Below are 13,935 nucleotides of genomic sequence, written 5' to 3'. Positions count from 1 at the left end.
ATATAAAAAGCTTCTAAATCTTATCAACAAGGATCCGTGGCGCAATGGTAGCGCGTCTGACTCCAGATCAGAAGGTTGCGTGTTCGATTCACGTCGGGTTCAATTTCCCGATTTTTTAATTTCTTTTGTGTGATGGACGTTAGAAATTTGGTAAAATTGTCTGGAAGCCCGAGTTAGATTTTATTTTGCACTTTTATTAAAAGAATAGATAAATTAGTCCCTATATATTAAATTAATCAGCAAATTGATTCTTTTTATTAAAAATTTCATGTATTTGTATAGTTAAAAATTGACCTGATTGATAGAATAACAGACAGTAACACATAGTCTGGCACATATACTTCATTCTGACCTACGTAAATAAGTTTTTAACTGTAAAAATAGATGGAATTTTAATAAAAAGAAACACTAATTTACTCGATTAATTTGATGTGAGAGAGCTGGATGATACTTTTGCCAACTTAAAACTGCAGATTAGATAGAAAGAATGGGTGTGAAACTGGTGAATGGAAACAGGTTGTGATTTTCAAAATTGTAACACCGAAATATCCTTGTACAGAGAATTTGAATAAAGTAAGTTGAATTGATACGGCTAATTAACTCTATGGATACATTTCCATTTCTGTGTTCTCCGATCTAACTCTATGTCCAGTTCTCATCTTTTTATATTTAACTCCTTGAATGAACAAAAATAATCGGCAATGAAACTCAGAGAATACTGTTACTGCAATATCAGAAAAATGGGGAGCCCTTCTTCGAGCACAGGTAGGAGTTGGTTTAAATATTTCCAGTACGAAGAAGGCCGCCGCGACCTTCCAAGCAGGTGTCAGCCCACCGGGCGGGGTTTGGCAAGACAGTGAAGGTGGGCACGTCGCAGGCAGGGCCATTTACGCCTCTCAAAAGCATGCCTTTTATATTTTCTTGATTTCCAACACCCTCGCTCTTTCCTCCTCGATTCTAGTCATCATCTCTCTGACGTATAAGTTCCCATTTCATTTCGAGATCTGAGTAGCCACGGCTTCCATGATGGTCACCTACGCATCATCTGTTTTCACCGTCACGCCTCATGAGTCTGTGAGGTTTCGCTTCATCTTGATGGCCGCCGCTGGGCCATTTGTTATCCGAATTTCCATGCAGATGTTCAACAGGTGCAGACTTAAATTCTCCCAAGAGCTGCTTAGCTAGCTTCATCATCATCATGTATATTGTAATCCAGGAAATAGGATTGGTATTTATCTACAACTTGATAAATAATTTTAAGTCTCTGATATATGGGTTCTTGTTAGTTGTATCTTTTGTATGGTATCATCTAAATTAATATATATTTCTAAACCCCAAATTAAAAGGAAATTAACCATAATCAACCAAAAGAAGAAAGAGAAAGAGAGAGAAAAAGAACATGTGATGTTGGCTCAGTCTGCCACCCCAAGATGTTTAAACAAGTGAAGTCACTATCATACCTTTTGTATGCAACTACATTCAGAGCTAACATAATAAAAGTAAAGACCTTAAACAGCTAATTGTTGATTTTGATGGGTGGAATCTTCTTCATTGAAACATAAATGGAGGTTTAGTGATCTTCCAAGGCTTAAAGAGGATTCCACAATACTTGGAGGACATTGCTGCAACATGGTCTCTCTTTTCAGGTAGGAGTAGTATGTATTAAAGGTATTGGGGGTTACATTTAACTGGAAACCCAATCCAAACAGAAAATCCACTTCTAGGAAGTTCATTTCTGTTGTGCTGATTCCTCCTACTTTTGCATAGTAAGCATTGTTGTAATACCTGAAGAGTTTTCACATGCTGAAGAAAATAAAATCCAAGAATCATGTATGGTTTACTAAAGAGTTTAAGAACTTACATGTCATCCATGAACTTTGCAGCGACCATCACGCTTGTGATAAGCAGGCGATGAACGTTGAATGAATTGATGGGCAATGAAGGTCGCCTTTGAGCAAACCGATCAAGATAAACATATGCAACAATAAAACAACAAGGGCTACAATTTGCATACTTGTAAATTCGGTCTAAGTAGTTTTGAATTGAGATAGTTGGTCGACTCAGACCGTGGAACACTGAAACTTTCTGAGCCTTAAACCGACGGTTTACATCGTTAGATTCAGCCAATTTTTGAAGAAGAGAAGACAGAAATGTTATGAGATTTGGCATCACATTTGGGTTCTCTAACTCTGCCATAGCTGAAAAGGTTTTTGGACCAAAAGTATGGCTCTGTTTTGTGTTATAGACAGGTAAGGATGGTATTTTCAATCAAGGAATTGAATTATTACTTGGATGGCCGCATTTGGTGGGGTTTATAAGGTCTTTGTCTTTACACAAAAAGGAGTGTGGGATTTTGAGTTTGGCTTATGATTATTAAAATTTCAGACTTAACTTGCAAGAGCCAAAGAAGGAACAAACTTAAAAGGTGGGTTCATTTGTGGATTGAAGTCATTTTCCTGAGGTTTCCAGTTATTAAAACCTGTGGCTGCCTAATGTTATTCTGCTGATGATGGCATCCCAAAATCCATCATGTGATTACATGTGGGAAAATGTTCGATTGTAATTTGTGGGTCCTACTCTTTGATGATATTTTCCATGTGTTGTAAAAATCTAAACTACAAAAGTGAATTTCTTGGGTGGGTAATACAACTAACAGTAACATGTATTTGCTTTTGTTGTTAGTCATAGCCAGTAGTAACGTTCTGCTCTGTTTTCCCTAAAACAACATATCACCAAAACTATACTTTTCAAGGTGATGGGCTGCATTGATTCAAAGGTTCTTTTTTCCCTTGGAGTGGAATAAGAGGAAAGTACGTCTGGTTAGGATTAAATTCAAAAGAGGTGACTGGCTGTTTCAGCTACCGTCCCAACCCATGAGCTGTCCATGTGTTAGTAGTATGCTGCATTTGCAACTTGCAAGACCCACGTAATGGTACCATGAATAATAGACTCTTTTATAACTTTGTATATTTACTAAAGATTAAAAAAAAACAAAACATGGTTCAAACCATTCATCCATCTCCCTCTAGAAGTTAGGTCACCACCCTTGCAATTTACCTACTCAGATGCTCCACATAAGGCCAACCTGCATGTTATCGACCTTAATGCATTGTAGTGGGCATCATGTAGCCAATGAATATTATGACCCTTTCTTGAGACTTTCGTAAGCCTTTAATTAATAAGGCATTGACAAGCCAAAGATTTTAGATATCTGCAAATGAAAATCTAAATCGCACTGAAAAATTGAATACGCTTGAAGCTATTGAGGCCAGCTGCATGAATTTGTTGGGACACTGACACTACTATTATCACCGATGGGGCTGCATTTGTATCTAGTATTTTAGGTATTGTTTATTAAAATTGGAAATTTGTAATGCCGGGAGCCCGATTTAGCGAAAAAAGGAAAATATGGAACTGGGAGTCCATCATTAAGATAAGGAAATTAATCATGGTCCTCAGTAGTTATCTTTCTTTGTCAAAATGTGGTTACAATCATAAACCCTAAAACCATCAAAGTATGGTTCTCTTTACCTCCTTGTGCCTCACAGTCATCACGCAGAAAAAGAATACCCTAAACCCAAGGTGTCAAGAGAATATCCGCTTTTTCTCCAATCCTATCTTCTGTTTTGCTCTTTCTTTCAACTGTTAGCGTTAACCCTGAAATTTTACTAGTAACTCACATTTCAATTCCAAATTATGTAAAGCAGAACAATTAACCTGCTGTTTTTTTTTATTTAAGGGCAAAATATTTAGGGTGTTTTTGGGGAGACTTATGCTTCCTCCTCCTCCTCCTTACCGCCACCGCTGCCATCATGCCCCATACTCGTAAACTACTTGAGTTTGACCTTAAAAAAGCTATCAACAAACCAAATTTGCACTCCATAACATTCGGAACACTTCAATATATTTTTGTATTATAAAATTAAAAATGCACCTTTATTATATGTAAAGAGCTTAAATATGAAGGAGTTTAATTAAATGTTGAGCTGTGAGTCAAATGAGCCTGCCTTGAGTGTTGAGTCAAACTTAAGCTTGAACTTTGCCTCTTTGGGTTCAACTCCCTTTTGTATAAATCCAATGAAAAAGATGCCAAAGTCTCCATTTTCATTTGAGATGTAAAACAATATTCACGATAAAGAAAACAATCAAGGAACATATGTACCTAAATTAAATTGACAACGCTGAAAGAACTTCTAATTTGGAACACTAAAAAGAAAACAAGTGCACAATCATAAAAGCTTTCATAACAGAAACAGAGTGACATTATGTAATTCCAAAAAAATACTCACACAACCAAACCATACACAGACTTAGCTCATCAATTCAAGAGAACAAAAGGAAATGGAAAATAAAGCTTTATATCAAAAGCAGAAACGCCAATTGTGACAGACACACCTCTCTCCCCTCTATAGTGGAGGATTTCAATATCATCATTCATTCTTCAAATAGGCTTGATCTTGAAGTGGAGTGAGATAAGAGAGAATACAAAGCACTTCAAATCCTGCCCCACATAAAATGGCAATCAATATGAGACCTGAACCATATAATGGTTAAAAGAAGAGGATAATGTATATTGACTTACTGACCTGAACCAGATAATAAAATATGCGAAGACCTTCAGGATCCTTACTGCTCTGAACATCAACAAGGGACCCAATCTTTGAAGTTGTGAAAGAGATGTGCTCATTCCCCATCACTATCTCAAGCTCTTGCCGCCCAACACGGTCTGGTTCTGGCCAATTGTTATCATCTTCCTTCATTATCTACACAACCATCATAAATAAAACTCTACATCAACTCCAAATTACCATAATCAATTATCAACTAAAAAACTATATCTTTTAACTTATCAACCAAGAAGATAATGTGGTCATTGTTTCGCTTGCCTAGACTAGAATCCAGTTGGAAAAAAAAGAAGCAATTTGAAAAGCTAAAGACAGAAAAATTCATAACGTGAATCAACGACATAACAAAATGGATCCCCCCCCCCCCGAAAAAAAATGAAACCCTAAAATTCCGTTTGGTAGGAAGGAAAGAAAGGGAAAATTAGTAATTTAATGATTGAGATACATAACACCGTGTGCTACTTCTTGCTTAATGATTAGAGTAAAAACGTTTCCCTCTTTTCCATTCTCTTTCCTTATTAGCATTCGTAGCGTAAGTAACAGTTTCAATTCCAGAAGAAGAAAAAATAGCAAAAATGATGGCATAGGAAAGTGGTGAAAAGGAAAGGAACCTCGCTCTCGGCGATGATGCGGCGGCATTCCTTAAGAACGGCAGGAGTGAGGAAGACCTCTTTGCGGATCATGGTGTCGTTTTTGTAGTTGGAGTTGTTAGCGTATCGGAGCTTCCCATCTGGCCTGAACTCGAACTCCAAAAACTCGTGCCCGAATTTCCCTTTGTGGCCCACGTAGTAGCGGAGGTAAAACTCTCCGCTGTCCTCCTCGGCCGCCATTGCTTAAGCTTTCCCTCTGTTATTCTCTCTCGACGAAACACAATTTCTACTGAAGGGCAGGGAATATTAATTTTCAGGAAATTTATTTGGGTAAAATTGCCAACTCATCTGGCCCACCCCAAAAATACAATTCCTGGGCCTTCCATGCTTGTCTTGGTCTACACTTACCATGCGTTATAGTTTTCACCGTTTAATCTTTATAAAATAACAAGAATTAAATTATCATCATTCTAGTGTCACGGGACTCACCTAAGTCAACATTTACTCCCAAAAGTGAGGATTCCTTTAGAGAATGCAAACAAAGTGATTGAGGAATACTCTCTCTATTTATAGTTGAGCTCCTCCAAAATCGACAGTTAAGATCTAATTACATCGACAAACGAGATTAACCTATCTCTTAATTTTGAGATTTACAAGATTAGATCATATCATATCAAATCTACAAGATATGATTCCTCTACTTACTAAAAATAGCCTATGTTGACATATCTCCATCATCGGGTCAACCAGGCTTCAACCTAACAAGCTTCTCCAACAGTTCTTAGAATCGGGCCAGTTCCCGTGAGCTAAATAATTCTCATCTAATCGATCGACCTCCATGGGGCCCATCTTGTGCCATGGTCACGGGCTTTGTACTTTGGCCCGTGACACTAGACACTACAAAATCATCTAAATTTTCATGTAGAATCCAAAGAATTGCATTTGATCACTGTAATACCCAATTATTGCCCAGGGCCCAAAATCCTTTACACGGCCCAATTAGCCTAAAGCTTTAGAGATCCAAATTTAAAATTAGAAGTCCATTACTAAACTCAATTAACCCAAGCCCAAATTGTAACCCAATTACATTAGCCTAAAGCCCAATTACATCAAACCCACTAGCCTAAATCACCAAAAAAAAAAAAACAACAAGCAAACAGCAAAAAAAAAAAAAAACAGTAGCAGTTTCAACGGTGCCGTAATCATCGGGTTCTCACAGCGCGTGTGTGCCAACGGTTGTCACTTTCTACGCACGTCCTGCACGTCTCCTTCAGTGTCCCTGAAACAGATCAAAAACGGCAACAAAAGGAGGAAAAAAGGAGAAAATGGGGGGTTACGAAAATGAAGAGAAAAAAGAAAAATAGAGAAGAGGGGGTGGACATTTTTGTATCAGAAAATTATTGAGAGAGTGGATAAAAATAAGAAATTGGAGCAAAATATTGTATTGAAAGATTAATGAAATACAAGTAAAGAATCAGAGGAAGAATTTTGGAAAGGTGATCGGTTTTGTTCTTTTTTTCCTGTTCTTTTTATTGTTTTTTGATTTTATTTTGGGGTTTTTCCTTTAATTTTTTAAAACAAAAATAAAAGAAAGAGGAGAAATCCTTACCAAACGAAGTGCGCCGTCGACATCTTTGCTTCTCTTCGTCTAAATCGAAGTTGGAAGGGGGGGAGTTTGGCTTGCAAAGCAGAGGAGAGGATGGAGCAGTTCTTGAGGCTGCTGTTACAGCAAAAGGGAATAAGGTTTTAACTAGAGTTTGAAATGGGTTATTTTTGTTTTTAATCCTTCCATTTTATCCTATTATTTCAAAACCATTTCTTTTTGTTTTCAAATTTATCCATGAAATATCGAATCTGTTTTATTTTAGTGCAGTGTTGTGCAGTGTTTTTGGGTAATTTTCTCCTTCGGCCCTCTCCCTGTTGCGCGTGTTTTAAACTACTCCCTTTCTTGTTTTTATTTTCAAATTTAGCTTTCAAATTCTGTTTGTTTTTAATTTAATCCTTAATTTGCTATTTTTTTATTTATTACGTTATTAATACTATTTATTTATATTATTATTACTGTATCGTTATTAGTTTATTATTATTATCATATTATATAGTACTATTATTATATTTATTTATATGCGCATATGCCTCTTAATATACATATATATATATATATATATATATATATATTTAAAACGTTTTAAATATATACTATATACATATCATATATTTTATTTTATTTTATTTTTCTTAACTTTATATTCATATGTATGCGTATATACTTTTATAATATATATATGTTTTCTATATTTTATGATCCAAATATTTTATATATATACGTATACATAGATATATATTATTCTATACCTTTATAAATATATATTTTTAAATTTGTTTTATATATACATGTCTATATTTTGATAATTACTAATATATTATGTTTATACATTATTATGTTTATTTTTTTAAATGCACGTACATTGTATTATTGATTCATTTTCGTGATTTTCGTATATATGCACGAGCATTTTATCATGTTTTAAAGAAAATATATATATTGGTTCTATCAAAGTATTAAAATCAATTTCTTTAAAAAATTTTAAATATTTGACAATCATGATTCTCGAGAAAAATGTGTTCTAACTTACTGGATCGTGATCATTTTTTCGATGAATTTAGCAAGCTAAGTATTTATTTCACAATAAATTTGCAATTTTCAAATAAAAGCTTATTCTCGGGAATTCAAAATGTGGGGTCCTAACTTACTGGTCGTGACATTTCGTTATCTCGAAATAAGAATTTCTAAAACAAAAAGCAATATTCGATATTTTAAAGATTTAAAGATATTGTGCCCTAACTAACTGGGTGTGATATTTTACTTCTTTGAAGTATGAATGTTTATCTTTTTAATTCATCCTCGAGTTAAAATTTTTTATTCAAACTCTTTTCAAATTTTCGACATCAAGACATAAAATAATCAAATTTGGTACCGATTTTTGGGCGTTACGAGGGTGCTAACCCTTCCTCGTGCGTAACTGACTCCCGAACCTGTTTTCTCAAATTTTGCAGACCAAAATTGTTTTTATGGTGAGCCGATCACACCTTAATAAAGGATCGGTGGCGACTCCAATTTTTGTTTTTAAAGTCGATAACTTATTTTTGTTTTCAAAAAAATAGTTTCGACAATCACTGTGAAAAAACATAAATATCAGGTTTAAGGTTAAAAGGCATGACCGTCATTCGATTAGCTAATCGATTCTCTTCACAAAACATATGTTTGAGCTCAATTTCCCAATCAAAAGCAATTAGTCTTTTTATGCCTTCATAAGAAAAAAATTGTTTTTCCTTTTCTTGTTTTGCCTATGGGGTTATGGTCCAATTCCCATTCCCATTCCTTTTTCTCTGCAGGCTTATAAATTTGTTTCACAAGCTTATCCAGAGTTGAGAAAGAACGCGATTATTTAACCAACAATCATGCAGTTGCAGTGTAAAAATCCAAACAGATAAACAATTTATTTAGTATAATTTGGCATCCACGCCAAAACAAACTTAAATCATATCTACCTAAGTAGCCGACTATTTTACAGCTTTGACATTTTCTTTTTCATACATAATACATTGCAATAATATTCATCATGTCTTCTGCAACAAACGAGACGCGACTAACTGTGGGTGGGTGGGTGCAAATTTAAATCGTGGGGAGGGTAGATTGCATGCCATATATATCCTGCATGCCCTTCTTTACTAATTTTCCGACAACTAACTCTACAAAGAAAAGAACAATTAAATGAAAATGTTTTCAAGGTTCATGATCATCTGGACCTTCCTCACCTTCCTGCAACATATTCATCAGCATGGATACCTGTTCTTGAAGCATTGCGTTTTCTCTCTCCACCTCTGATCTTTTACTTTTCTCTTGTAAAAGCTGAAGTTGCAGATGTTCTAAGCACCTCGCATCTTCTTCCAACTGCTCATTCAACCCATCAATTTCCCTGTCCTGCATATTTTAACCATTTCAAGTTATTACCTTCCATCGTCTCTACTCATTATCCTATACAACTTTCTCACCATATCAGCTGCATACGCTCTTTTTTCTTTTTTTCTTTTTCAAGTTCTCGTATCTAGCACTTATTTAGACATGGACTCTACAAATCAAGATGTCATATGGACTCTTCATTTTTCTTAAAATACCCTTATCTTACAAATATTCAGATCCGTGTTAGACATATCCATATCTGACATTTATTGGAGTCAATGTAATATAAGATAGATGCTAGTGTTTTGAGAGGAGGTTAAGTATATGACATGAGACCTTTCTATTCATTTCCTGGACTGCAATCCTCCGCATGCTCTCAACAACGTCAACATTTACCAGCTTCCTCTTCTTTCCAATCAGCCAGCCCTTTGGATAGCTCGCAGCATCGAAGTCTGGTGGGGGAAGCAAAGACTCAGCTGATGGTCGCCGGCCATTGATGTTTTTAATAGGTTCCAGTGGTTCAAAGAGAGCCTTCCGACGCTCGGAAAGTTCAGAAGAGGTAGCGGAATCCGGTGTATTGTCTTGATCAAGAGTTTGTTCTTCCTGTTTGGTGGGTGTCACATTAGCAGTCTCTTCTGTTACCTTGTCTAAATTCCTCCCGCTAGCTGTCGGAGAGAAGTTAAAACATTCTAATTCCAACTAATTTTAGATGCATTTCTAAACCAAACATGAAGCCATTTAAACCTCATTTGTAGTTAAGTTCCAAGCTTCTTTAAGCTTACTCGATCTTCTAAAACAGGAATTCACTGAACTTAATTGTGAAGATAGAAATAATTTATGAAGCTAAAAACTGCTTGTTTAACAGTCGTACTTGTGTGTTTTTTCTTGAAATACATGAAAACCTTCAAAAGGTACTTGAACGTAACATAAATCTAATCTACACTCTTGGCTAAGACTTATTTGAAACAGTTTCTAAATGACACACCCTTCATCTTCCTCTAAATTCGAGGTTTTTATCCTCCAAATATACATTAAAAAGAAAAGGTTTAATTTACCACGGTATAGGTTTATTGGGAACAAATAGCTCATATGAACATATGCTTGAAGTCATAATTAGAAGCTTCTATAGATTTGATTAGGAAGTCTCCATTCCTAGGACGTCAAAAAAACAAATATTTAGATTTTATCCTTTCCACTTTTTGTTTTATAAAAAATTGTCTGTCTAAACCGGACCTGACCAAAAAATACAACTAGAAAATTATGCCTAGACAGGATCCCAGGTGTAAAAACACAATCTAGGTCAGCATAGGTTAACCCAAATTTGTAAATAAAATAATTAATTCCTCGAAAGAAGAGATATATATATATATATATATTTTATCACATGATGTCAATCAAGATTTAAAATCCTTCCGGACCGAATTTAAAAAAGAAATACATGCCCAAAACCCAACCCATTTTTAAACTAGTTAAGAGCTTAATTTTAACGTGCTTGATTGTCACATGATATACAGAAATAGAGAAAACAAATTTCTGTTTTCCAACCTATTCAAAGAAATATAAATAAATGAATAAATTAGAGAAAGAGATTCAAATCAGTTAGGTGGAAATGGTGGGCACAAGAAAGTTCTAAGTGGTGGTTGTTCTAATTTATTTTCTTTTTAACAGTTTTTTCAAGTAAACGTAAACCAACTGCAATATTAAACATACAAAAAAAAAAAAAGCATTGAAGCCAAAGCATCAACAAAAAATTAGGGAAAGCGTGTTGGAAATTAAAAGATAATCAAATCAGGATAATAGACAAGAAAATGAAATATATAGATGATGAATTGATCATTATGCTAAGGCACGCAAAACCCGGCAAATTAACGTAGCAGCAAAGTAACCACTACATGGCACCAATCAAACAAAACACTCTGAATTTCTAAAGTCATCAATACCATGAATTCATCAATTTTATATTTTCTTTTTCTTTTGGTCGTTCAAAACAAGGAGTTTGTCAAATGAATTTAGTTCAATTGAAGATGATAAGAAAAGTCAAAACATGGAAAATAGAAGGAAAAAGAAAAAGACAGAAGGAAAGTGAATTAAACATGTTCATAGCTCTCTCTCTTTTTCTTTTTCTCTTTTTTTCTAAAATGAAATTAACAAAGCAAAAGGGGAAGAAAAGTGAAAAAGGAAGTACCAGATCTTTTCCTGGAATTCCAGAAAATCCTAGTTGTAGAGACTGGTGAAAACCCTTCCAAAGCTGCTGCTGGAGCTGAATCTACCTCCATCTTCTTCTTCTTCTCTTCTTTCTCCATTAATAAATCTAACTAAAGAGAGAGAGATGCCCCAATTCTTTCGTCTCAAACTGTGAATACACAGAAAAGTCCAAAAATAGGAAAAGAGCAAACAAAATGATATCTGTTTTTTTTTTTTTTGCTCGACAAATTTGAGTTTTGCTTTTGTTGTTGAATTTGGATTTTATTATTAAACTAGAATACAAGGAAAGAAAGAGGATAATAAATTGAAATGTAAACGCAGCGATTGAAACGAAGAGACGAAAGAGAGAACATGACTACAAAATGAATGGATCAGACACACGCATACTTAAAACACCATTTCATTTGGTTTTATCGCCCCAAGAAAAAGAAATCATTCGGTTTTCATGACCATTCTCTTTCTTTCACCCAAAATGGGCCTTTCTTTACTTTAGATCATAGATATTGGACTTCGATCAAGGGCCCAATCATATCCTTCTCGATAGCTCCAGTGAAGCTCAATACATAATTTCCGCCTCTCTCATCAATTCAGACTGTTTGGGTAAAATGTCTCTAAAATGATTTAAATATTAATAATAAAATAAGAGTTATACACTATCTAAATAATAATAATAAAATATTAGTAATACAATGCTGAAGTGACAACATAATAGTTAAAAAACAGCTGTATGTTTTTTTTTTTTTATAAATTTGAACGGACTCAAGTAAAAAAAAATTTACTCAAGGTCGACCTATTTTTTAAATGGATCTTATTTTTTATCTAAATTCATTTTTGTACTTATATTTTATCTAAATTTTCTCACTTTTCAAACCGGACTAATAGCGAGTTTTCTCTAATAATTCATATATTCCTTTTCATAGGAATATGTCATTGGAAGCAATTTTATAATTCTAATCCAATTTGCAGGATAAATACCCGTGATTAATAAATTAAATATTGGAATTCCACAAATTTCGAAATTAAGAACATAGATTTTTAGGGTTAGAAAATGGATTAATCCTTTCAAAACAATCTACATTATTTGTTTTTTATATTAATTTAAAAATCTTATATTATATTATATTATATTTTGATACCAATAAAATTTAAAACAGGTAACATCTACTTTCCTAAAAAATTTCTGTCGCATCTATTTTCATAAATATTTTACCTGTTTCATGATATATTCTATAAAGAAAACCAAAAAAATTAGTTACCAAATTGATAAAATACAGCTTATTATTATAATAAATATTTTACCTGTTACATTTCTTCTATAACGAAAACCAAAAATACTTGCAAAATTGATCAAATACAACTATACAACTCGTTATAATCCAATTTTGTCTGGACTAAGTAATTATAAATTAATGCAAGTTCTAATTTTGACTCCCATGAGAATGAATTCGAGTTTTTAACCCATTTCAATTTCTCACGTTTACTTTTGAAAGCATTTATAGTTTTAATATTTTAATTTGGCTGCATTTTTTTTATTTGGAAGTTTCAAGAGTAAATTTAAACTCCTATCACCTACCCTGCACCAATATCTGAGTTGCCCCTCCCAGACCAGATTTGATATAGAGTTTTATACATCAACTTGATCTGAATTAAATTCAATTTAAATAATAAAAATATTTTTAAATTTTAAATTTAATAATATAAATATATAAAATATTAATTAAAAATATTTTTTTTTATTATTTTATTATTTTTTAAATGATAAATTAGACTTTTAAATAACCGATCTAAAAATAAATTTGAACTTGAAAACTTTTTTAAAATCAGATCTCAACCTAACACGACACTTTAGTCGAATCACACTCATCCAAAAACTCTCACCACAAAAACGTAATCCTCTCGGATCATCCTCAATCACTGCCTAAACCCCAGACTCAATCTTAACCCTCACACAACCCACCATCCACACCAGCATTTTCGGCTCCCTCAACTCCCTAAAACCGAGCATCAATGACCACCATAACCCATTAGCTTCAAATATTAAGCGAACATTACAAGCCACACAACAGCATTAAAAAAAACACCCGATCACCAAAATAAAGTCTTTGATACTGCAACAAGAAAAGGCCAACACAATTCGGTCAGCAAATAGGAAATCCAAAAAAAAAAGAAAAGAAAATAATAATTTGTGTTCGGTTCAAAGCTCCCGACAATCTAGAATATGATTATTTCCATTTTTTATAAAAACTTAAAAATTGATTAAATTTCTCTTATATCTAATTTTTATCATATTAAAAACTTTAATCACAGAGTAATAGTTGATTAGTTGTTAGTAAAAACAAAAAGTTAACTTGGTTTGTTTTTCGCTCTTTTTCGAAAGCATTAATCCTTATTGGTTGCTTGGGCTTGAATGTTCCTCTGCTGCATCGTGCTTGCCTATGGGGTTATGGTTCAGTTCCCGTTTCTTTCTCTGCAGGCTTTTAAATTTGTTTTCAGGCAGAAGTTTATCCCTCCATGTATGAGGTAATTGAATAACAAAGTAACAAATCCATAC

The 13,935-nt window shown here is 33.8% G+C and overlaps 3 protein-coding genes and 1 non-coding gene across 5 annotated transcripts; 1 reads left to right on the top strand and 3 right to left on the bottom strand.

The window, feature by feature from the left end:
* The first annotated feature begins 30 nt into the window (after nt 1–30).
* On the top strand, nt 31–102 carry TRNAW-CCA (transfer RNA tryptophan (anticodon CCA)). The gene has a single exon. It is a non-coding gene; the product is annotated as a tRNA-Trp (tRNA).
* A 392-nt stretch (nt 103–494) lies between these two features.
* Nucleotides 495–2,423, bottom strand: LOC105802532 (cyclin-U4-1). Its single transcript, XM_012634232.2, has 2 exons — nt 1,862–2,423; nt 495–1,785 (listed from the first exon to the last, which is right to left on the bottom strand). Exons 1-2 carry the CDS (start codon nt 2,194–2,196, stop codon nt 1,509–1,511), a joined length of 612 nt encoding a protein of 203 aa, XP_012489686.1. The 5' UTR covers nt 2,197–2,423; the 3' UTR covers nt 495–1,508.
* A 1,799-nt stretch (nt 2,424–4,222) lies between these two features.
* LOC105802533 (protein mago nashi homolog) lies at nt 4,223–6,967 on the bottom strand. Its single transcript, XM_012634234.2, has 4 exons — nt 6,825–6,967; nt 5,237–6,494; nt 4,587–4,763; nt 4,223–4,501 (listed from the first exon to the last, which is right to left on the bottom strand). The coding sequence occupies exons 2-4, from the start codon at nt 5,453–5,455 to the stop codon at nt 4,442–4,444; spliced, it is 456 nt and encodes a 151-aa protein (XP_012489688.1). The 5' UTR covers nt 5,456–6,494; nt 6,825–6,967; the 3' UTR covers nt 4,223–4,441.
* Nucleotides 6,968–8,683: 1,716 nt separating this feature from the next.
* LOC105802527 (hypothetical protein) lies at nt 8,684–11,782 on the bottom strand. Of its 2 annotated transcripts, none has more exons than XM_052624600.1 (3): nt 11,365–11,782; nt 9,516–9,868; nt 8,684–9,200 (listed from the first exon to the last, which is right to left on the bottom strand). In XM_052624600.1, the coding sequence occupies exons 1-3, from the start codon at nt 11,480–11,482 to the stop codon at nt 9,003–9,005; spliced, it is 669 nt and encodes a 222-aa protein (XP_052480560.1). In that variant the 5' UTR covers nt 11,483–11,782; the 3' UTR covers nt 8,684–9,002. The 2 variants fall into 2 exon arrangements, with proteins under 2 accessions (XP_052480560.1, XP_012489672.1); XM_012634218.2 differs by having other exon boundaries at nt 9,516–9,844; nt 11,365–11,780.
* Between the last annotated feature and the right edge of the window lie 2,153 nt (nt 11,783–13,935).

This window comes from Gossypium raimondii, chromosome 11 (genome assembly GCF_025698545.1).
Source record: "Gossypium raimondii isolate GPD5lz chromosome 11, ASM2569854v1, whole genome shotgun sequence".
Lineage (NCBI taxonomy): Eukaryota > Viridiplantae > Streptophyta > Magnoliopsida > Malvales > Malvaceae > Gossypium > Gossypium raimondii.
The sequence above is the reverse complement of the archived record's forward strand: the minus strand, read 5'-3'. Positions and strand labels throughout refer to the sequence as shown.